Source organism: Ylistrum balloti, unplaced genomic scaffold (assembly GCF_031769215.1).
Source record: "Ylistrum balloti isolate Yb309-2 unplaced genomic scaffold, AGI_CSIRO_Ybal_v1 Utg370892, whole genome shotgun sequence".
Taxonomy (NCBI): domain Eukaryota; kingdom Metazoa; phylum Mollusca; class Bivalvia; order Pectinida; family Pectinidae; genus Ylistrum; species Ylistrum balloti.
In genome coordinates, this window is record NW_026782507.1 from 824,108 (window position 1) to 850,948 (window position 26,841).

Consider the following 26,841-nt stretch of genomic DNA (forward strand, 5'->3'; position numbering starts at 1 on the left):
GGTTTTCAGTATTATCAGCAGCATATTCAGCCATTGTTTTGCAATGTTTTCACTATATTTAAAAAAAATATTTTATATGTATTGTTAGATTATTTAGTAGTTGCAGCCTATTTGAAACGTTTATTTTCCACGTGGCTAGCTACATTGTTGATATTAGCACAGATACGAGTATCATTACAAATATCATTTGCATTAATTTCGGATTAGTTTAAATATTCAAAATCAATATTACAGACGTAAAACATGTGAGGACGCTACTGACATGTGAACTATTAATGGGTAGATAAAGTTATAACGCTGGGTTTCAAGGGATACAGAAAGACGTGAATTATGGTTTTTTGGTCGCCATCCCGACCTCGCTTGAGAAATAATAAGCTTTCATCGTTCGATACTATTTCTGATGATTTCGTTGTTACAGCGTATAAACCCGGTTCTTCAAACGAGAACGTGCTATTTACTTACAGGGCTTAACAAGGATCTCCGTTGCTGATTTTGATGAAACAGACGAAACATGAAATTCCATTCCGCATCACTTGATTTTGCAACCTGAAATCAGTGAAATATATATAGCAATATATCAAACGATGTAAATATTCAACCTTTACAAATTATCTGTAGAGTAAAATGCGGCGTGACAGGAGCATAAGCGTCTTCATTGATGACACTGCTATTGTCTGGGTCAATTTACGTGATGTTACTGTATCAAAATGATACCGGATTTACATAACTGAACCGCCAAACAGACGGCATTGAACAGTTCTCTATTCACTTATCACAGCGACACGGCTATCGATTTGACATTGACATTGTCTTATATCTATCTGTTGTACAATGAAATATACTTTCACGTTTGAAGCATATATAGTTGAAATAGTAAAACGGTATCAAGTACCATTGGAATATAATCCCCGTGCAAAATTCAATAAACACAAAAAAATACCAATAAAAATAACCATATTTCAATCTCAAATCAAACTAGGACAAAATATGAACAAAAGAATGAATTTATGATCTTTTCAGATGCAGCGTTGTCGTTCTATAATGTATATAGTAGAACTCTATCATCAGTTTGTCAACTTCCTTTTAAGTTGATGATTAACTTCAGCTTTCCTTTCCCTATTCCCTGGTACAGTTTTAAAGCAAACAAAAATGACAAAAATCGGTCTCAAATTCAAAGTAGCAAAACTAGGGATCAAGGGGAACCTACATTTGAAATCTGAGATCTGCCGAGTTCTCGTGATAAATGGAAATGGACAAAATACACATCCTGTTGTATTTCAGAAAAAAATTATCGACATTTAAATGGATTTATACTTGAATGTTTTACAATGCACTGTTGCATTTATTTATTCTCCGCTTATTTACGACAATAACGTAAACATTGGGTAAGTTTCCGGTACCTTGATCTCTGTGAAAAACTGAAATGTGAAGAGTTAATAATGCACTGATTGGCAAACATTACTTCCTTTGAAATATTCTTCAGGTCGAAAACTACAAACAGGGCTCTCGCAACGGTTCAGACATTTAAAAATATCTTCAGTAAAATATCACGTGATGATATATTGATATTAGTTTTTTAATTAATCTTCAAAAATTATAATCACTTATTTGAATTCATTATACCATGTTATCACTTTATTTATCTATTAAAGTTAATGATAATGTTTATTCGAATCAGCGGAATCATGTGATACCTTTTAATGTTGGTGTCGTTAATTCGACTTGTGACAGTCAGTATTTGAATTAACAACATCATTATTTTACTAGTTTAATGATATACCACTTAAAGATAAGAAAATAACACCCACTTTATTGTATGTTCCTCAGGGTGACCTTGTTAAAATTCAGAGGGTAGAGGGAGTTCTACCAAAGTATATCAATCTGACCTGTTTTAACTAACCTATAGCTATAAATAATAAATCGTGCTCTTAATTTTGTTTCGTTCATGATTTAAATGTTTCATTAAATACTTATCTCCGTCTAGCATTTGAGCAACTGCCGCCGACATCACGGAAATAACGAAGAAGCCTTTTTTATACCTTTGTTTGGGGAAACACGATGTTGGGTAAAAGAAGGTTCATCATAGGCGAATCTAAAGTCTCGCCTTACTGGAATGTTGTCACAAATAAAGATCGAGTTTGCTTTTAGATTCTGATAGGTTTATACACAATAGGAATTATCAATATATTTGTTGTTATTTAAGATTATCAAGACATGAAGTTAATTTTTCAATAAATCCATCCTCTTATAGAAAATGAAAAAAAAATCAAGTCAGTCACAATTGTCTTCAATTGTTATTCTTCAAATTGTACACTGGTTTAAGGGCTTTCTCGTAGGAACAAAAATCGCGATTTGGAGCCTGAATGTTTTTCTATGGGTAATAAAAATGATAAAAAGTACTATTCAGTTGTATTGTAAAAATGACTGACAAGTTACAATGATGGTGAATTCTTATGACAACTTACTAGTAATTTGCAACATCAGCTGCTTATCTCGATCTTTTCGAACAACGAAACCAACATGGACAGCTTTCCACCAAGATGTGTGTTTCCATATTGCGAATTTTTCATTTCTGGATTGCAACATCTTGCCACCCCGATAGATAGCTTTTACATGTCGTAGTTGAAAAGATATTCAAGGACCTGTTACCATTATCCTGATTTATGTGCAAGATGTCGTCAATTGACGTTTTACTGCCGTCATTGTGAACTCATTGAGAACTATTCTATTTCTTTGTGCGATATGAAGATGGACATATTTGATGCTGAGAACGTGACATTACTTATTTTGATTGACTAAGATTTACAGGACGGGTATCATCGATGATATAGAAGACGCTGACTTTTCCGGAACATCTGGTCTTATTTTGTTTGTAATTTTCTGGGGTGTCCGTGTAAATATTTCCTCTTCACCCATAATGCCAGACTTGGAAACTGGATTATGATTATGTTTATATGTTGGTAATTCATTGTTGTTTTTATGGTGTATTTACAATATTTATTATTTGGCTGACCGAATTACAAGTGTACTGAATTACATATTCATATCCTGATATTGCAGTGGAGCCTCAACAATAATTAATGGTGGGGTGGCATTTTCAGCATCACAAACCTCAAACTCCCCAACGTATTTGATGATAGAAAAAAACTTGAAAAATTAGAAAGACATAGTTAAGAAGATGAATAAGAGTGAGTAGTTGTGTGTATCAAACCTACATTTGTATTATATATTTTTTGTTCTATTGTTGCCAGTAAGAGAGAAGGTAAGCGTTGTATGATGATGAAATCAATGCCTAGCTATATGATGCAGTTAATCACTTGCATTCTTGTCTAATTTAATTTGTGTCTGACAATGCTGTATCTAAAGATTTGTATTAAAAGTGCCATTATTGTTGTGTGTCATTTCTACCCAGTAAACGTGTTCTAAGTAATTATATATGGATATGAAGTCAATATGATGCATTTGTATATAAAAACAAAGAATTGTAGTGTGAAAAATATCAGGTAAACGGTTTAAAATATAAGACAAACATCAGGATACACAATCGATATATATGGATATATCTTTCCTGACAACAGTTTAATGTTTGACCTGTCAAATAACCTAGATTAGTTAAAATATTTAGCGCTTTATCTGGGTTACTCTTTAGTGAATACCGTGTTATATATTTCACTTGTTGAAATAACAGTAGATTAGATAAAAATTCAGCGTTTAACCTGGGCTGCTTTTCCTTGAAAGCAATGTTAAATTATATGTTTTACCTGTTAAAACAACAGTATATAGAATAAATATTCATGCTTTTCTTGGGTTACTCTTTCCTGACAACAGTGTTAACTGTTTTACCTGCTAATCAGCACTAAATTAGATACATATTCAGTGTTTTACCTGAGTTAATCTTTCCTAACAATCGTGTTAAATATTTTCCCTGCTAAACAGCATTAAATTAGATACATATTCGGTGTTTTGCCCGAGTTACTCTTCCCTGACAACAGTCTTAAACGTTTTACCTGTTAAAACAACAGTAGATTTGATGTTTATTAAGTGTTTACCTTACTCACTCTTTCCTGATAACCGTGTTGTTTTACCTGCTAAACAGCACTAAATTAGATACATATTCGGTGTTTTACCTGGCCCTCTCTTTCCTGACAACAGTCTTAAATGTTTTACCTGCTAAACAGCACTGAATTAGATACATATTCGGTGTTTTACCTGGCCCTCTCTTTCCTGACAACAGTCTTAAATGTTTTACCTGCTAAACAGCACTAAATTAGATACATATTCGGTGTTTTACCTGGCCCTCTCTTTCCTGACAACAGTATTGAATGTTTTACCGGCTTAACAGCACTAAATTAGATACATTTTCGGTGTTTAACCTGGCCCACTCTTTCCAGACACCAGTGTTAAGTGTTTTACCTGTTAAAACTACAGTAGGTTTAATGTTTAATAAGTGTTTGTCACTCTTTCCTGACAACAATGGTCAATGTTTTACCTGTTAAAGACCCATAGATCACTTATATATCGAGTATTTTACCTTTGGTACGTTTTTCTGACAATACGGAAGTATCCAGTGTTAAATGTTTTATCTGTTTATCAGAAGATAAGATATGTATTCAGTGTTTCGCTTCTGTTAAACAATAACAAATCTTTTATATATTCAGCATTTTGCCTAAGTTAGCCTTTCCTGTCCAGAATGTTAAAAGTTTACCTGTTAAAGGAACAGTAGTAGATACGGGAGTTAGTACGTGCTTTATCTGTGTTACTCCTTCCTGACGAAAACAGCAGATAACATATATATTCTGTGCTTTATCTGGACTATTCTACAAGTTAAAATACAGTAGATGATTTATATATCTATTGTTTTGTATATCTATAATCGATATGATCTCCTTTGAAACAATATATAAATTATATTGCATATCTTAATTTTCGCTTCTATAACTTTTGTATAACATATCCTGTGATACTTTTAACTATGGTTAACATATATTTTTCTTTAAGAGTTCTGAACTTAACTCGTGTTTTACTATCTTATACCTTTTTCACTTTTAACTTCTTCAAACTATGAATGTGGGTAAATTTAAGTATGTTACAGATTTAATAAAATTAAACACATAAAAATTCACAAATGCATTTAATTGGTTAACATAGTAAACAAAACGTTATCACCATTTCCCTATACTATAAACTTGCCGTGTTTTTAGTGGCTAGTTTCAAGGTGTGCTGAATTAAGCACGTACTGATGAAACTTCATTATGTATCTACTGACGCGGGTCATTGGATACCGGCAGGTGGCGCGCTTTGTTGCTGCACGGCAACTGCATCATTATCATCAACTTCTCGCGGTAAAATAAAACAAACAGTCACAGATACGCTCATTAATCACTTCATTTATTATAAAGTTTTAATCTGTGGTAAAGAATTCATTATCTTTGAGACTGTCATATTTTTATGTACTCTTGCTTGGAATGTGTATTCGCGGCTAGCTCTACAACGCGGATGTTGAGGCGACACCGCCCATTTCCCCTACGAGCTAAGTCTATTTAAAGAAGCATCATTGAATGCTGCTGAATCTCGCTCACAGTTGCGGATGTTGGTCTATTTCATTGTTCTAATGTCTGATGTCTTGTGATTGTGTCAATCTAAACCGCCATAGTTACTTAGATAACGTATTTTGTGGGTAATATTGTACACAACGTGATTTTCATAATTTCTGAGGCGAGCATGCACTGGATTAATGTATTAAAAAGCCCGTGCGTAGAGTGACGTCATCCAGTAACCCCCGTAACAGTGGAGAATAGAATAGCAATAACTATCGAGCTATCGATTGTGAAGCTGAATATTTAAGTATCCTTTGTTAGACGCGACGTCGCTCAGGCCTTCATGTTATCGAGAATATAATGTAATATGTGGACTGAAAAACACCTATGATTCTATCCTGTGGAGATATGCGTTTGAAATAATACATCCCTATCTTCAATGTCAGTTGATACCGATAGAGGAAGGAAAAGGAACCGCCTCGATGTAACTGAAGGCTGACATACGGCACTGACAAGATCTTCACCACTGTGCTACGTGTATCTCGCTGTCTTCTCGAAACCGGCATCGGGAATTCGCTTTTTATGCAGAAAGATTCTACCAAGACGAGCGAGGGATCGTTTATAGGAAGTGTGTATCGTTCGCAGTGTAGCCACGGATTTTGTTGTGGTTGTGGGTTGGATCTCTGGTGAAGATCGGGGTACACACGACATCCTACGGAGGTGGTGGGATACCAACACAGTAGCGGCAGTCTGGTGGATCACAACAAACCCGGTCTTATCAAACATGGGGTGTACTATGAGTGCAGAGGATAGAGCCGCTGCCGAGCGGAGTAGAGACATTGAAAAAAAGCTCAAAGAGGACGGAATACAAGCTGCTAAAGATATAAAATTACTACTACTAGGTAAGACGTTTTTGCATAGCTCTATTGATCTGTAACACGGATTGCCTGTGATACAATGATGTAGGAAAACCTCGACCGCTAACGTTTTTAGAAACTGATTTTATGCATGCAATGGCCGCCATATTGAATCGTTTGGAAACTGAATAATTAAAGAAATGTTTGACTAAGATGAGTGATATGTTAGTAGGGGTATTCGGGTGGTATTGCCGGCAGTTAAATGACGTAGCTTAGGCGTGTCCGACTTTGCTGTCGGGTGCGGCTAGTCTGCTCAGACAGGTGTGTTGAACGCTGCTATGTTAATTAGGCAAAATTAGCAGTGCCGGGTGACAGCGTTACTGAATGAATGAATTTCTTTTGAGCGATTAATTCAGGGAGGTGACCCCTTGTTCCATTATGGGACAACTGAGACCAGAAAGCTGTCGAGGGCTAGGGTTGTAAATCTTTTGTGTGGATTGGATGTGTAAGTATCGGTGTAGAGTCTTCCATACCGACTGGTAGTGAGGTTACATTAATTTATGCGGATCAATCGCTTATAATGTTCTACTCGATTCTGTGTAAATACTCTGGTAGCTGGTACGATTTAATTATGTATTATCGGGAAATTAAAATTTTAATCTTTATGTTGTAGGAGCTGGTGAATCAGGAAAAAGTACTATAGTGAAGCAAATGAAGTAAGTTAATGTATATATATATATATGTGTGTGTGTGTATAAGATGTAATAGGCTTGTTTTGTTAGACATAAAAAGGATAATTATTTGATGCACATTGAAACAGCGTGGTGAAATTGAATCATGCATCTACACAAACCAGCCTCCAATACGATATTGCCTGTAAATAAGTTAACCCGTTGTTTATATTACCCCCCTCATCTCTACACTCCTTCCTAGCACACGCGCAAACACGTCCCTCCTCCCGGCCTCATGTGCATAATCTTTTCTAAACATGTAAACACTATACAGACATTTTTACCCGTCATACAAACAAACTCAAACCGGAATAACCAGAGATAACATCCACTTGTCCTATTTACTATTTCACAAGTATTACTAATCATTCAACTGTGTCGGATACAACAGTTTTTATACAATACACCTACTCGCCGGTGTAGTTGTTTAAAATCTAAATTCAGAGACGCCCGTGAGAAATGTAACTTGCGTCTCGCTACTGAGGAAATTATTTGTGATGTAGATATCTGACGGCGCCCCGGGTTAAACAGCCAGCTAAATAGTTTTCCCATATGTGTCCGACTTCATTTATCACATTTTTATTGGTTTCGCTTGATTTCAACTACAAATAATAACTACAGATTATCCGACTCCAGATTGAGTCTATGCACACTGCTATGTCCGCCGCCATATTGACAGAATGGCGATCGTCAGCTATTTTCATAAATTATAACGGTTTTGCGGCAGAACGTTAAGAAATTCAACATGGAGGCCAATGGTGTTTATAGTGTTCTATTCTGAACAGAACTGTAATAGGGGTAATGCAGTGATGAATAAATATTTAGTATATGGTTAAAGTGGAAAAGATGAAGCTAAATACGGTCGTAAGCAGACGACAATTCGGAGGCTCCATTCAATTTTCTGTCGATCGATCAGCTACACTGTAGAGAAATGATTGTTGAACCATCAACCCAGCATCAGGCTGTATCTGCCGTCATACTTGTGGGTTTGTGTAAGTGTGTGTGTGTTTGTGTGTGTGTGTGTGTACGTGCCAAATCTGTCGTTACATTTGTTATTCAAGATTTAAGATCGGGTGTCACACGGTAGGTAGATGGCGCTTGCTCAATTCACATGTGACGTAACATTATTCCCGGCATTATTTACAGAAAAGGAAAAATAACAATAATGATAATGAATTCGCAAAGGTTTGAAGAAAACAAAAACGTTGAACATGTATATTTTCCCCTTTTGAATGATAATGGTGATCATCGCCCTATGTAATAATCAAAACCGTCGAACGTCTCGTTAGTTCCGGATTGGTCCTTCGGCCAATGATCTGGCAACCTATTTGTGTACATCGATCGTCAGGCATCGATTTTGTACACGACCATAGCGTATTGATCAGAACCGTTTACAGTGGGAGATGTCCAGGACCCCCAACAATGTGTACCATGTAAAGACTAGCTTCAGATCTTCTATGTTGCCTGGCAAAGGATGAAACGTGTTCTTCGTCCATTCTGCTCCGCTTCATTATGATAATTTTAAGTCCTTGAGAGAAACATTGATGTATATAATCTGTTTACCAGTCCGTTCGTCCTGCCGTATCGACTGCTTTGACCATCGATAAACCATTGACAACGATTACTATGGTGAATGTAGAAATTTAACATGGGTTTATATCGACATTTCGATATCGAATTAACCGAATATCGTAATTTCTGGAGTCATTTTTCCTTTTATAAGGTCACATTTGGAGGTGATTTATGAACATTTTTTGACATGTTTTATATTGACATTTCTCGCGAGGCTGTTATGCATTTTTACATCCCAAATGACGGTTTTGCGTTCGTGGAAGATGTCGACGTTTGCAGCAGACATGGACGTTTGTAGAAACTGACGTCTGTAGATAACGACCTTCGTAGTAGATAGATGGGTAAGGTGCGTGTGTGTATGTATTGGAGGCGGGGCTGACATATACTATGACAAAGCAGGATGTGAAAGTACTTTCAAGAATGTTGAATGCAGACCAAGTGGTTGTGAAATAAGTGGTCACTCACGTGGAGTTGTCGTTTCTGAAGCAACTGAACTGTGCTAATTAGTTGACAATATCATTTTGACCATCGCTTTGTGAAACGGACCTTGTGCTCGAGGCAAGCGTTGGGCAGTTTTGTCAAGTGAACAGTGAACGAAATGACCTAAGTAAAATGGAGTTACACACATCCATGTTAGAAACGCAATGAAAAAAATCGTCTATTGAACTGTTACAACTAGTTGGGGCAAAGACTGTGCTTGAAACGAAAACAAAAAACAAAAAAAAAAAAACAAGAAAAAAATATGTTTAACATGAGTGGAAAAAATGGATGCCTTCATCTTTGTATACTTTGAGACTTTGTCTCTTTCAGAACTTTAGTTTCATGTAGATGCTCGAGGTATCGAAGTATTTCTGTGCCTAAGATAGTAAACGACTTCGTATGTGTGGTAATACCGGGGAGGGAAATGATCACTGAAAATGACAAGTTTGTACTGGCGTGTGTTGAATTGGTACAACAGGAAATAGCGATTTGTGTAACGATAAAGTTTATTTGTTGAAGAGACTTAATAAGAGAATTGACGTTTATGCTTGGTAAAGCAGACAAAATATTGTTTGTTTTATTGTCTGGAAATTGATTGAAACAAAACAAGGTAAAAGATAGGCGTAGAGATATTGTCAGCACCAATGATATTCTATACCATACGGCTGTACCCATAAATCATAGCATTATCACGACTTCTGTCTGTTTATATTTTTTATTGAAAGAGTCGAGTCCGTGTCTATCTAGGCTAAAGGCGTTATTTCTTTTACATGTCTTTGTTGCTGTGTTTTAACCCTTATTCTTAAAGTGAAACATTAAGTTTGTGCACGAGACTGTGGCTACCTGCACACGAGACTTTTCTTCCGACAATACACATTATTCATATAAAAAACATTGTTTATATGGTTACAAAACATAGTTGACATGTAAACGAGACTTTGTTGCTATGGATGCATGATTAGACCAGCATGGGTTCGAGACTACGTGGGTGTGAAACCGAGATTATGTTGATATGGATACGAGACTTTGTTGATATGGGTACGAGATTTTGTTGCTATGTCACCCTGACTTTTTATATGGAATTGACACGAAACTTTGTTGTTATGGATGCGAGACTTTGTTGCTATGGATGCGAGACTTTGTTGACATGGACACGAGACTGTGTTGCTATGGATGCAATTCATTGTTGATATTGATACAAGACTTTATTGTTATGTAAACGTAACTATTTATATGGAATGGATACAAGACTTTATTGTTATGTAAACGTAACTATTTATATGGAATGGATACAAGACATTAGTTGACATGGATACGAGATTTTGTTGACATGGATACGAGATTTCGTTGCAATGTAAACGTATTTTTTATGGAATGGATACAAGGCATTGTTGCTATGGATACGAGACTTCTTGTGATATGAGCACAGGACTTTGTTGATGTCGACACAAAACTTTGTTGCTTTGAATGACATTGTTGATATGTAAAAATGCATTGTTAATGTGTATAATAAACCTCATTCTTTCGTTCCAGCGATGTTCACACTTTTATATGTTATACTGCTATGTTACCCGGAAACACAAACTCAACAAAAACGTTGATAATAAACCTATTTGATCGGTTAGACATACTTAAAACCTCAATGGCAATAGATTAACCCTACTGTCGACAATACAAAACGCCGATTAGTGAATAACACAGGAAAACTAGACGATACTCTCCATGATCACTAGGAGGCGAGAGTTTGTTTCCGAGCCGGAAGTAACCTTCCGATAGCACGCGATGTTATTACTAAAGCATGTGACCTTTGTAACTAATTTCACAGATTGCAAATCAAGTGAGGCCTACACACTGACCAGACACATAGCATGGTAACCTTTGAGTTTTGGTGTCATAGTACTTCTGCACAGGACAGAGAAATAATCCTCATTGGATTTTGGCAATACTTAAGTATGTAGTAGACATGCGCCGTCATCGTTAGGGTCCTAGTGTCAAAGTTTATTATTGTTTATGTTTTTATGGACTTACGTCGACATGCTTGAATAGGTGTAATATAGATTGAGGTCTAGTCTGTGACAAACGGGAAGTCTGTAGCATTTAATCGAACCACATCTCAAAATGTGTAACTTCTATTTGTAAAGTGTTTGAAACAATGGTTATTCTTAATCTGTCGGCTTGTTTTTAAACGGTTTAATATAAGCTGATAATACTTGCATACTTTATTCTTTTAGAAATGCTTATCATTATGAATTTATAGTATCAAAAGGTCTTGATGATACCGAAAATTATCGTACATCTATATTTCAAAAGAGATTATGTACAAATCTGTTTTTTCGAACAAGTTACCTATCTGTACATATCGAATTTGGTTTTTTAGTCGGTGTATGTTTATGGGCGTAGGCAAGCAGAAATATAGGTCTTAAGCTAGAGTAACAAGGGAATCTATAGATATCAGGTTACAAATGTATGACAGAGAATAATCTATGGAAACAATGTCTGTCAGCACTATTTCTACAACCCTTTGAGCAGAACGGTCATCATTTTCAATAGATGAGAGTACGAAGCTAATAAATAACTTAGCTAGGATCGTCTAACACAACAGAATACACTTTTTTCCACGATGTCTGATATTTCGAAAGATTGCCTTTGTTGTGTTCATGAATATAAAAAATAAAAAAAATATATATACATGATACAAAAATATTATTTCACTGAAATTCATTCAAGGATCGGTGTCCTTATGAAACACAATCTTCATGTCTGCTACAGTCGTATACATGATAGTAATATTCTGGATGTTTGTACATCTATGTCCTTAAACCATTTATACATTTATTCTCTTTTTACTAAAACTTTGTATATCTTAAAGCTGAACATCAATACTGTCAGTCAGAATTCTGTTTTACGTTTCATCCCGCTTAAGTGATATCACTCAAACCATAGGTGATATCACAAATTCATTATAAATATCGATATAATTAAGATACAGCACCAATTCATTATATTGATATCAGCTATATTTTGACATGCTATAATGATATAAATACTTTGACATAAATATGTAGACATAAATGTTTTGACATTTATTTTATAGACATGGGTACTGTGGTACATCATGTAGACATAAATACTCTGACATTATGTAGACATAAATAATCTGACATTGTATGGACATAAATACTCTGACATTGTGTAGACATAAATACTCTGACATTATGTAGACATAAATACTCTGACATTGTGTAGACATAAATACTCTGACATTGTGTAGACATAAATACTCTGACATTGTGTAGACATAAATACTCTGACATTGTGTAGACATAAACACTCTGACATTATGTAGACATAAATACTCTGACATTGTGTAGACATAAATACTCTGACATTATGTAGACATAAATACTCTGACATTGTATAGACATAAATACTCTGACATTGTGTAGACATAAATACTCTGACATTGTGTAGACATAAACACTCTGACATTATGTAGACATAAATACTCTGACATTGTATAGACATAAATACTCTGACATTGTGTAGACATAAATACTCTGACATTATGTAGACATAAATACTCTGACATTGTGTAGACATAAATACTCTGACATTGTGTAGACATAAATACTCTGACATTGTATGGACATAAATACTCTGACATTGTATGGACATAAATACTCTGACATTATGTAGACATAAATACTCTGACATTGTGTAGACATAAATACTCTGACATTGTGTGGACATAAATACTCTGACATTGTATGGACATAAATACTCTGACATTGTGTAGACATAAATACTCTGACATTGTGTAGACATAAATACTCTGACATTATGTAGACATAAATACTCTGACATTATGTAGACATAAATACTCTGACATTGTATGGACATAAATACTCTGACATTGTGTAGACATAAATACTCTGACATTGTGTAGACATAAATACTCTGACATTGTGTAGACATAAATACTCTGACATTATGTACTCTGACATTATGTAGACATAAATACTCTGACATTGTGTAGACATAAATACTCTGACATAAACACTCTGACATTACATAAATACTCTGACATTATATATACATAAATACTCTGTGTTTAGACATACTCTGACATTGTGTAGACATCTAATATAGTGTATGGTTCTACTAGTGTATTTCATAAAGTGAATTATTTTGAGCTTGTGCGTGTGTTGTTTGTCCTTTCTCGTTTTTCGCGTGAATTAGTGGACGTGGACTTAAGAAAGTGACCAGTAGATAATCAGAAATCAAATATGATCGGGATACTGTTTATTGATACTCGTTGAGATTTCACGGACCGCAATACATATGCGCAAACAACGCTATTATTGGTTGCGTAAGTCCGTGCGTGACAAGCAATTGTGACGTAATTGATCTGTACTTATCCTGAAATTAGTGCCTACCACTTATATGTAATCGTCGACTTTCATGAGCAATTAATGTAACGATTAGAACAAACAATATTAACGATGAATCAAAACACACGGATGTTATACAACGTATTAGAACAGAAAACCGTCGTTTGTTGAAGCATTTATAACGTACATTAATGCATGTACTAATAGTTTCATTTACAAAATTTAATTGAATTAGGATGTTGTGCATTACATCCTATATGCACAACAGACCTTGCAGATCTAAAGTATGAAAGAGTTTATATTTACAGTCATATATAAAATATAAGTAACCGAGGTCCGGACATGACACATATCCGTGTGACGGAGATGAATGTCGGCTCGCGTCGTCAATTGAAAACATACTGCTCAACATGTCTGGTCACGATGAATAAGGGTGTGGTAGAGCGAAGACTAATTGTGTCACTGCCTCGTTGGAGAGTACGTATTCACCCGAGGTTTACCGAAGTCTGCCGAACGGTCTTTTCCGTGAATTAGACTTGTGGTACCACATGATCGTTGTGGAAGGCATGTAATGGTGTCATGAACTAGATATACCGGTGTTGAGAGATGACCACTTTGCTTTGTGTCATAACTCTCCTTGTTTTATTTGCGATACAAATACCATGACACGGAAACAAAACAATTATATAATGCGAGTTCGGATTTCGAAAATATCTTTATTTTCTTTCATTCTAAGAAATAAATTTTACCAAAAGATGTTGTAAACACTGAAGCACTGACCACGAGGCTCGTGTCCTTCACGTTACGAAACACGCACGTGCATCCGATTGATGTCTTGCCATGTCGGAGCTATGAATTGGAACATCTGGCATTGGTTATGTGGACGAGACCAGGTGCTGCTGGAATGGGATCTGGATGATCACTCTATTGTCCGTGTGTGTACACGACTCCAAGCTAATTAATTAGCCCAAGTAAATACGATGTCTGTTCAGCCTTCTCCACACTCAGCAACATATCGATTAGACTAGCTCCCAAAACCTTTCTCATCTTCATCGAATAGTTCAATAATGTTTGTTATCTCCGTGCAATATTGAAAACAATGTAACATGGATATAGTGATAAGAGTATTATGAAAATAACATTTGGATTTTTTTTATTTCTTGGGGGAAAATATATATATATATATTAATGATAATTAAAAAATACTATTAGAGATATGAAAGTGTTTGAAGAATGTATTTGTTATCATGATATGCAAGTTTAGCAGGGAATTCGAAACTTCAGAATAATGTTGAATTGCTATTGCTACGAAAAACTTGTGCCCCAAACATGGCTTCTCCTGCACGGCTTAAATGTTGTCTTACCGCTCCCAAGCTGACCTGGGACTCAGTATACAGAATTTTATCACAGAAAAATAGAATATACAAAACACTAGTAGAGAAATAGTCTATCTCACGCTCATCGTTAAAACATGTATCGTTATGTCAACACTGAAGTATGTACAAGTTGTAAGTGATGTACAAATTATTTCAGAACAAGGACTTACTGTTAACGTTTTGCTGTCGGTAAAGCTCAGTTGATGTTTGTAGGAACGTATTTATTTCCAGTTTCCGTTAGAACAGCGACTGTTTAACCCTGAGCGATGCGTATCGGTTCTGACTGCAGGGAGCCAGAACGTTTTTCGTTTTTCCTGAAGTTATTGTTTATAGTTTCATGAAAAGTGGGGTAATACAGAATTTTTTTGTAAAGTTTAATCATGTCGGACCCGTCGCTGTGATTTGACAACTCTTTATTTAATAAAACTCAACCTATCGATACAGAGTTGTAAGGCTTGGTGACCTAAGTTAAGAATCGTGTTGTTGAGTCTAACGAGGGAGAAGAAATGGTTGAAATGGTTAGAAAGGTACACAAGCGACCCAATAATCCTGTTCTCACAAGCGTTTAGAAGAACAATGCTCAGTAAGATGTAATCAATGTTTTGCAATTATTGTAAAATACCCTTGCTCAAGCACCTTTCCGATTGCGATCAATAGAGTAGCCATCGCCTCCTCAACCATACGCCCCACTCCCAGGCAATCTATCATTATGAAGCCATTGGTGAAGACGATGTGTTTGGGAAATACTGTCAGTCTGTTTGTGATCGAGAAACGCTCGCGTTCAAATTTTATCAAGCGAATCATTCCTCACCGTTCAGATTTCTTGTATTGAAACGGGGTCACATAACGCTCCAATTTCCAAGTCGTGGATTCAAAAATCAGTTGTTATAAATTTGATAGAATATGTGAATGGTGACAGATGTGAAAAAGTCTAGTCGTGTAAGCTTGTCTTACCAATTCCTTATGAAAACACTGCAGGATAAGCTTAGTAGCGAAGTGGTTCTAAGGAGCCCAAATTCAAACACAAAGGCAACCCGAAATATGTGTCGCTTACGATATTTACAATTTCTATGTTTCGATCTCTGTTATGAACATTTTTAGCGTTTGCTGAAATACGTCTTTCCGCTGTTAGCTGTTAACGTAACACCGTCTGTTTGGAAAGCAATCAATGTTTCAAGACAAAAAACAACATCCCGACATTGATTAAATGTCACGACTACGCCCACTGTTGCAGGCATACAGCTCAATACTAAGACGATACACTTATTTGAATTATATTCTAATTGTAAAACGTCACATGAATGAGTCGACAATGATATCAACATTATTGATGTGTAAACACAATTGTCCCATCTCGTTGATTCTCGTGCAACAGCTGGTGACCGGAAACTAAAAACGCGTGTAGGGTCCGCTTATTAGTTAGGACTAATTATTCGTCACATGGATTGTAGAATAATGATATTTTAAGAAGATTACAAATACGAAGATGTGGTTATGTATAGGTTGGAGAAATTCTAGTAAAGAAAGCCTAACCGTGCATCGTCCGATCCGTGAGACAGCGTCGCATTGACTGATTAGTTCGTGACGCTATTTGTAAAAATAAATTGGCAAAGCAAAAATATCACAAACATCAAAAACAATATTTAAATATTTAGTATTGGTGACGTAACAGTTCTATTAACTGGTTACTCAAAAACGCCGCCCAGAAAAGCTATTTCAACAACAGAATAAACTTCATAAAGTATCCGGATAGCGTATTTTTCAAACCTTTTGTAAGGAAAATTAAAGTATGCACTTCAAATCTACAAAGTGAACTGTCCTAATTTAAACGTTTCTGATTTTATAGAATTATGTATATATATATTACAAAACCAATAAACCGGAACCGGAAGTCGGCTAGAAAATCAATGAAACGTACATACATAATAAGCTTTCCGATCGATACATTCGCGGGCAATGTAGTCAAGAACAAGGCCAAGGAGGAATTTTAGAGAAAAAAAATCTGAAACTAATTTGAAGAGAATAGGTGTATTGTCCTGGTTAACGTAAGGTCTTTGAAGATGAAGTTTTATATCATTGTGTTAATTAAATAACCTTTTGGTTGACATCTGACCTTTGAATACCAATATATTGTACGAAAGCATCCAAAATATGTATGAGTTTGAGGGTAAAAAGAATCGGGCGATTTTACCCGCCACATGGCGATACACAACATATCCAAACTCTCATTTTCATTTACTCACAACTTTAAGGCCTGTTAAATAAAAGTGATTACCCGAGTTACAAGTGAAACTTGCAATACACACGGATACTGATATACAATCACCGTAAATTAATATTCTACGTACAGATGAAAGTGGCAAGTCTTTTCAGTCTGACAGTGCATGCTTTCGCCATGTGCTTTTTTTAGCACAGTAGCATACTTTGATATAGCTGGCAATATTTACTACACGTAGCTAGTGTTGTTTGTTTGATTGTTGTGCTTAATGGTATACCCCATATTAATGAGTACTGACGTTTGATTCTGAAAATTGTCATTTTCTTCATATGATGAGATTAACGTCATACCGAGTGAACACCTGTACGCGGCGTGGTAATTGCGTGTGCTTGGTGCTCAGTCCCAATGGCCGTTGGCGCAATTCATCATTAACGTATGAACGTAAAGCACGTTTACTTACACGCACCACTTCTAGCTAAATCAGAAATAGAAAAATTTCTTGACGTGCATTGCAGATGAAGTAATGTTACTATTACGTTTCAACACGTGAGCGCAAGGGTGTGCATCCACACCGAGCACCTGTCAGTACTCTCTAGTTCTCAGATATTTCACTTGATATATAATCTTTGTCATTTTTTTTCTTTAACCCCAAGTCTGCGATATCATGAATATCCGGGAAGGAGGTAGGGACGGTCAAGTGTACATGTTTCCTTAAGATAAGCTTTTAAAAGTGGGGAAAATGATAGAGATTTAATTTCTTTAAAAATCTTTTCTATGGAATATTTAGATACGCATACACTGCAAACAACATCGATTATTAAATAATTCATGACATAAATACGTATGTTATTCCAAGAGAAAAACATAAGAAGAAGAGCACTACCTTTAGAGTAATTCTTATAGCCACGTGAGAACAACACGTGATAACCTGCGCTAATACTTAGGATGTACTGCTTCAACTACTGTGCTGCCTTTCCGTGTTGTTTCCCTAGACACCTGTTTTCGATGTTGTCATCCAAGACACATTAGTTGATGTTGTATCCATGGTACCTGTTTTCGTTGTTGTCTCAAAAGGTACCTGGTTTCTGTGTTGTTTCCCTAGACACTTGCTATCTGTGTTTTCTTCAAAGACACCTGTTTTCAGTGTTATCTCCCTAGACATCTGATTTGGGATATTTGGGTGTTGTCGCCTTAGATACCTGATTTCAGTGTTGTCCCCTAGATACCTAATTTTGGATTTTTGGGTGTTGTCGCTCTAGATGTCTGATTTCGGTGTTGTCCCCTAGATACCTAATTTTGGATTTTTGGGTGTTGTCGCCCTAGATATCTGATTTCGGTGTTGCCGCCTTAGATATCTGATTTCGGTGTTGTCGCCCTAGATACCTGATTTCGGTGTTGTCCCCTAGATACCTGATTTGGGATTCTTGGGTGTTGTCGTCCTAGATACCTGATTTGGGATTTTTGGGTGTTGTCGCCCTAGATATATGATTTCAGTGTTGTCGCCCTAGATACTTGATTTCGGTGTTGTCCCCTGGGCATCTTAAATAACTCGTGCTTTCAACAGTTTTTCTCCAGTGTGTCATCCATATCTCTTGACTTCACCGTTCCCTCTCCCAAATCTTTATCCCTAGTCCCTTCACTACTTAATTTGTCCCTTGGTCTATTCCTAGTCCATAATATCACTTTCTCCTTTCCCACAACCCCCTTCTTGTTCACCTTACTTCCTCTTCCTCGCGATTCTCTTCTTCCACTCTCACGTTATCAGCTCAGGCTTCATCCTCTATTTCTTCATTTTCTGGAATTCTCTTCCTCCGTATCCCTTTCGTCCTCTCCCTCATATCTCCATTTTAGACTCTCACCTTCTCAATCACTTCACTTCATCTGCCACACTATCACTACCTCGTTTATCAACTCGTCTTTGACCACACTTCAACAAGTATCCTTTAGTATGGACTTGTGGGAGGGTGGCGCATTGGTAACGCATTCGCCTTTCACCTAGCCGTTCTGAGTTCGATTCCCGGAATGGATGTGAAAAGATATGAGGCCACCTGCGCGACCACGTGGGTTTTCCCCGGCTACTCCTGTTTCCTCACACACTAAGACACCTCGCGCGCTACATCCGAACCAACAAGAGTGATTTATATACGTTTGAAAAACTTGCTTCGCAATTGTTGTAAAATAGATATAATTCATTATTATAGTCTTGTGTCTATCTCTCCGAGAGTGCAATTGCGGTACACAACAAAATACCACTTTAAGCAACTCATGCCATTTCAAACTTCTTGTAAAACATTTTTGTGTTTAACGAGAGTAATTTCATTGATTTCAGTTTTCGTTATTTGTATCGGTTTGAATATGAAAGTTTGTTCATCTGGGAAATGATGATTTTAGTTTATATGGCTAAAAACGCTATGGATTATATCGCGGAAGAATAATGGTGAGTAAACAGTCACCAACCGTCGTGTTTGCATTTTGTACTTTCGCTTTTCAACTACCGACTCTCTCTCGAGAAACTTGTCCATACATAGTGGCATAAGTGATAATTGATGGTAATTTGGCTACAATATTGTCACATTTCCTATCCTAACGCGCTAACATTGTCGTTAACAATGTCTTTGTTGACATACATAACAGCCTACAGGTGTCTGCCTCGTTTGTGTTGTCAAGGGTGCCGCCATATTTTTTGCCCGACGTCAAATTTGCGTACTGACCGCGAGGTCAGCTATTGGTAGTCCGTGAGCCGTTTACAGGGGGTGTATTGTGTCTGTTAAGGAACGACAACTCTGGTAGAGATTGGGCTTTTTTACAACTTCACTGTCTCATTTTCTTCTCTTTAACACGCCCTCACGCACTCCTTTACATTTTCTCACCTCGTTCTCTCTCACATTCGTACATCCTTCCTATTTCTAGTTCACTTTCATTTCTCTTTCACCTCCTTTGCTCCTCTCCTGCAACGTAGATTTATATTTTTATATACGTTCTGACTTCCTAATAATGTCACTTCTTCTTTCCCATGACGTCATTTCAACTTCTTTCATATCCTCATTTCCCGCAAACGCACTTCCTCCCTCCCTCCTCATTTCCAGTCAAACCGCCTCTCGCGGTACATCGCTAAAGCTTGCCTACTCGCCACCATGACAATACTACGAGATGAACGCGGTAACAGCGCTTGATGAAGACATGTCGATCGATAGCCTGAATGGCCGCGGGTTAGGTTAGATAGTACGCGCGCTATCGACCGGGAGCCGTCCGAACTCGTAACAATCTAATTTTAGAACTTCCACAAGCCCAGTGGAATACTGTACACGGTGATTCCAATATTACTCATTATCATAAATTTTGTTTAACAATATATTTCTTCATTTGGTATCCATTTTGGAAGTCTAGTGACTATATCATGCATGTGTATATGGGGTACACCACTATCAAACCAACATCTCCAGATACTACTGTCTGATAGTCTCTAGTAAAATAGAGGTAGTATATGTATATAAATTTAGTACATTGTAATTGTCTACCTTCAGGCTGAAGGTGAACACAAACTAGCGCAAAACTAAATATCTAGGTCGTAAATACTTCCTGACAGGTAAAATCTATCCGTGGACATGCATCGCACTGATATCCTTTAAGTATCTCAATATGGGACGAACTTTCTCAATAGGACGAACTTTTTCAAAGACTACGAAGTTACGATTGCTTTGCTGAAGCTTTTTTTTTAAATCTCGGATTTTGTAAAAAAAAAAAAAAAAAACAAATGATATGGTGAAGTTATTTCAAACGACATGTAATACAGCATGTACTGTTTAAAACTTTGGGAAATTGATTTAACAATGGGTAACGGTGATGGTGACAAGGACGATATCGATCTAACAATGGGTAACAGTGATGGTGACAAGGACGATTAACAATGGGTAACCGTGATGGTGACAGGGACGATAGTGATTTAACAATTGGTAACAGTGATGGTGACAAGGACGATATTAACAATGGGTAACAGTGATGGTGACAAGGGCGATATCGATTTAACAATGGGTAACAGTGATGGTGACAAGGACGATATCGATTTAACAATGGGTAACAGTGATGGTGACAGGGACGATAGTGATTTAATAATGGGTAACAGTGATGGTGACAAGGACGATATCGATTTAACAATGGGTAACAGTGATGGTGACAAGGGCGATATCGATTTAACAATGGGTAACAGTGATGGTGACAGGGACGATAGTGATTTAACAATGGGTAACAGTGATGGTGACAGGGACGATATCGATTTAACAATGGGTAACAGTGATGGTGACAAGGGCGATATCGATTTAACAATGGGTAACAGTGATGGTGACAAGGACGATATCGATTTAACAATTGGTAACGGTGATGGTGACAAGGGCGATATCGATTTAACAATGGGTAACGGTGATGGTGACAAGGGCGATATTGATTTAACAATGGGTAACGGTGATGGTGACAAGGACGATATTAACAATGGGTAACGGTGATAGTGACAAGGATATGGGACGATAATGTATCAACGTTTTGTTACATAGAAGCACTATGTGTACTGAGTATACGCGTACCAGCGATATGGATGTCGGTCACAATCCTATCCTTGTCACGTGTGTAGGTGTGCTCTGATTTACACGTGTACCTGTTTATACACATACAAGTCTACACAGTCATCAGACGTACACGATTACTCCCGAGTCACAAAGGAAGAAGATCAGTTGTTTGTGGATGACGATCAAAACAATTGTCGTAAAATCATTCACCTGCAAGAATTACCGAGGTAATCAAAGGTGAAGTGGTACTGTGACAGCTAACATGAGTCAGCCGCCACGATAATTCCTACAGGTGGTAGTGGGATGGGGAAACGGATCAACATGTCTAGTGTCTATCTCTCTTAGCTATACACATATGTACTCCTCACTAGTCAACGAGTACTTATACATCCGAGTAAACACGGATACGATTTGACTGAATAAGTTTTGTAAACATTTTGCTGAGCTAAATTCCTACACTAATTATCTCCCCCTGAATTGAAATTGTAGAATCGGACAATCCCAAGAGACCCAAATTATACAGCTCAATTTCCTTTGCGGTATTCTAATATAGTCGGATATATGAACGTCGTCACAGTATTTTAATATTTCTCGATGCAAGTACAAGATGTGTTCTACATGCAAACGACGAATCTGAACAAAATTTCTTAACTTGTCTTGGCAATCTCTATTTATAGATCTGACATTTCTTAAAAATAACATAATTAGCTCACTTTGCAAGGAAACATGGACCAAGGACATTGAAACCCCTGTCTAATTTAGATTAACAGCACTAGTTATCGGCTTACTTCAGGAACCACAGGTTGACGACACTGCCATATGACGTTGAAAACTCGTGTACTATTTTTAAAAGGATCCATGAACACGTCAATAAAACACCTGGTACACAGATCTGACACTGGAGGTGCCGCTTTACAGTATAACCTGCCTGGTACACCGATCGGATACTGGAGGTGCCGCATTACTGTATAACCCACCTGGTACACGGATCTAAAACCGGAGGTGCCGCTTTAATGTATAACCCTGCCGCTTTACAGTATAACCTGCCTGGTACACCGATCGGATACTGGAGGTGCCGCTTTACTGTATAACCCACCTGGTACACGGATCTAAAACCGGAGGTGCCGCTTTAATGTATAACCCTGCCGCTTTATAGTATAACCTGCCTGGTACACGGATCTGACACTGGAGGTGCGGCTTTACTGTATAACCCTCCTGGTACACGGATCTTAACCCGCTTGGTACACAGATCTGATACTGGAGATGCCGCTTTACAGTATAACATACCTAGTACACAGATCGGATACTGGAGGTGCGGCTTTACAATATAACATACCAGGTACACAGATCGGATACTGGAGGTGCCGCTTTACAGTATAACCCGCCTGGTACACAGATCGGACACTGGAGGTGCCGCTTTACAGTATAACCCTGGTACACAGATCGGATACTGGAGGTGCGGCTTTACAGTACAACCCGCCTGGTACACAGATCGGATACTGGAGGTGCGGCTTTACGGTATAACCCGCCTGGTACACAGATCTGGTACTGGAGGTGCCGCTTTACTGTATAACCCGCCTGGTACACAGACCTGATACTGGAGGTGCGGCTTTACTGTATAACCCGCCTGGTACACAGATCTGGTACTGGAGGTGCCGCTTTACAGTATAACCCACCTGGTACACAGATCGGATACTGGAGGTGCCGCTTTACTGTATAACCCGCCTGGTACACAGATCGGATACTGGAGGTGCGGCTTTACTGTATAACCCGCCTGGTACACAGATCTGACACTGGAAATGCCGTTTTACTGTATAACCCGCTTGGTACACAGATCGGATACTGGAGGTGCGGCTTTACTGTATAACCCACTTGGTACACGGATCTTAAACTGGAGGTGCCGCTTTCTTTGATTATTGCCACAAACCGATAACGATACACCGATGTAAACACACCAACGTATTACTGTAACACGATTTGACAGAAGGAGTTGGCAGCATTTCCACAACATACTGTAAAAAAGCCAAACTTTACAACTACTTTAGTCTTCAAAGATATCTTACGTGTGGTTTTGTTGGGCGTGCGTACGTCCCATTACGTCACACAATACTGTAAGGGAATAGAGATCGAAACCAACTGTGACGTTCGGAAGAGCAATTACTTTCATTGGCATATCTCTCCGTTATTTAGATTTACCTTCCAAATTTTTACATTGATATTCCTGAAAAGTCAGGATTTCGTTAGATACTGATTTATAAAAAAACGTACAAAATATTTGCTCTTGTTCTTACATAATAGTATATATATTATAGAAATCCTACGTCTCAACCCGGTACAAAAAGAACTTACGATATTAATTGTTTTAGAAATTCTACAGAGCTATAGAAAGATCAATTTGCAAATGTTCCTGATTACGCAATACACTGCAAATAAACATGGCAACTGATTGAAATCAGTTCTTATTATGTTACTCTCAATTTTCCCTGTATTTCAGCTTATATTTACGGTGTATAGGGTACAGTATATATGATGCTGATAAACCAAACCGGAGATATCAGTCCGTTTTCCGGTTTTTATATTTATACTGGTGCTCATAGATTTTCGTTTCATTTTTGATTATTTAAATTTTCAAATTTCTACATTTAAATTTTGAATTGAACAGGAATATTTCCACCAATTTCGTTTGTCCGAAATGACCAGACGCTGACAATAATTTAAACAGTCAGTAGCAGGGGATCTTTAAGGTACCTACTGACCCGAAATTTTGCGACTTTTCCGGAATATCTCTCTAAGCTATCTATTATCTTATACCGTGGTTAATTAAAGTCAATTCCTGAAAGGATTAGTTATAGTTATAGTTTGTGAAAGCCGGATTTTTTTGTTTTGATCCTAGCACATGTCAAACCTGACCGTATCGGATGAACAAGTGTAAATAAATCACGTATACTTTGCCGCATTCTCGTAATTAGCGGTGACGTCATTAGCATAGACCAGACTGTTACGTCACGAATTATGTATTCATCAATCGATATGCTTAACTTTAAAATGCACATGTTGTTGAAAATAGAGCACATGCGCATACCAACTGTCGCCTGCTCACACGTGTGTTCATACGAGCAGCGGAAAAATTTGTCTGCAAGTTAAAAATAGAACACAGTCATTACGATAATATGCTGCCGAAGTGTGGCAGCGCGGATCGAAATGGCCACCGTGAACTGAATGTCACAACTACACTTGCTACGTCCATACATTACATACGAGGAGCCATCAGACACAGTTTGCACGGCACTACTCTCAATTGTTGGAATTAAAATATAACATGCAAAGTATTGATCGGCTGGTATGTGTTTTGCCTCTCCGCCGTATCCACACACAGTATATTTGGTCTGGCGCTACCACTGAGAAAGGAGGAGCCGGGAAACGTCGCGGATGGCGGCCATTTGACACAAACACATATCAGCGACGTGGCTGATGCCAAAATGGCGATCTCTGACGTATTGTATCGCCTCTACGATGTATTTTACCTTGCTATGTATTATTGCTATTCCAGCAGAAACGTACCTGCTATTTGGGTAGACAGTCAAGACATACACAAAGCCGAGATGAACAAAAATTACGGAGAAATGATCATTCATGGCACGGAAGTTAGCAGATATTGATCGTTCGCCAGTGATTTATACCTATGCAATCCCTGCTCAAATGTTTTGGCGTCGACAACTTTTAACGATGGAAAATAGATTAAATACTTCTTAAATGACGTCTTTGAATTTAAGTTCACATACAAACTGTTCTTTATTTCATAATTCTAAAAGCATATTATGATAGAAACACATCACACGCTCGGCCATGAACTTTAGCAGACAATGAAACGTCCACTTGTTGTACGAATTTCAATACTAGAGACGTACAAGTGTTCGCCACTCGACAAACAATGTCACTTAACAACATGACACATTAGTACATACACACTTGGCATTCCTTTCCAGCAATTCGGGTTTCAGCGATTTTAACAAATCTTGGAACCAATTTACAACTGGTACAGAAAGCCAAACCAACCAAGCATAGAACCGAGTATCCTCTCTCTTCGTTGGCTACTGTGAAATCTCCAATGCCTGGCTATACAAAACATTCAAATAAAAAGGGCTCTCTTGTTTTTGTGTGATGACAAGATCGTTTCAGAATTCATCTATATGTGTATATATAAGTACATGTATGATTGTTGTTGTGATCTGTGTGCTGAATCACCATGTCGAAGTGTATTTTCATACAGCAAAAGGTTTGTTCGAGCGTAGACCTGAATGAACTGTTTATGACGTAATTTAGGAAACATTATTCACTACCACTTAAAAATAAATTTCGCCCTTGTGAAGGAAACAGCTTTCTCTCCAATATCCCATGTTTTTTTTAATCTCACTATATGATTACATCGCGGGATTAAGTTAAGTGACCTTCGACCTATTTTTCAGAACAGGTTGACCTCTTGATCTATTGCTGTGAATGTCATTCCCCATGGTCTCTGTACTCAGTTGGCAAGCCGATTGATTGGGTCTGTCTAGTGTTGGAGTATCAGATCGTATGATAGGTGTTTCCCAATGAATAATGTATGCATATTTTCTAGCAGGCGTGTAAAATGATGGTGCAGAATAGGTTTTCATGTCGACGTTTATTGTCTGAAACATTGCACGCTTACATCGTGTTATATCATACACTAATGACAAAGGCAGTACTCTCGAACAAAAAGTTCGTTTGGAACAGAAGCCGGGGCTTTCATCCAGCTTTTTTCAGTAATGAGCAAGTTAACGTAAGTCGGGAATTCGACTTATGTTGCTACAGAGACGACACTGAAATAATACTAACTGAGCATATTTATTATCAGCAAATACATGACCCAAAATACCGCGGTAGAATTGTTTGATGTTTAGGAAACATGTAACCATTTTTTAAAGATCACGTTAAGTTTAATTCCTGCTGCAGCAATATAGTTACAACATTTAATGTTCTTCGTCTATTTGGAACGAATCCGTCCAAAGACGTATCGTATGAAAAGTCATTATTTTCCATATAAATCTCCCTGGAAGGAAATCATGTTTGCAATATCCTGACGATATTATAGACATAAA

The 26,841-nt window shown here is 37.3% G+C and overlaps 1 protein-coding gene across 1 annotated transcript in view; it reads left to right on the top strand.

The window, feature by feature from the left end:
* Nucleotides 1–5,552: 5,552 nt before the first annotated feature.
* Nucleotides 5,553–26,841, top strand: part of LOC132559315 (guanine nucleotide-binding protein G(o) subunit alpha) — a 42,740-nt gene continuing 21,451 nt past the window's right edge. The window contains exons 1-2 of the mRNA XM_060223925.1: nucleotides 5,553–6,439; nucleotides 7,068–7,110. Of these exons, the coding sequence (XP_060079908.1) occupies nucleotides 6,322–6,439; nucleotides 7,068–7,110 (161 nt within the window). The 5' untranslated portion in view covers nucleotides 5,553–6,321. The remainder of the gene's footprint in view (nucleotides 6,440–7,067; nucleotides 7,111–26,841) is intronic.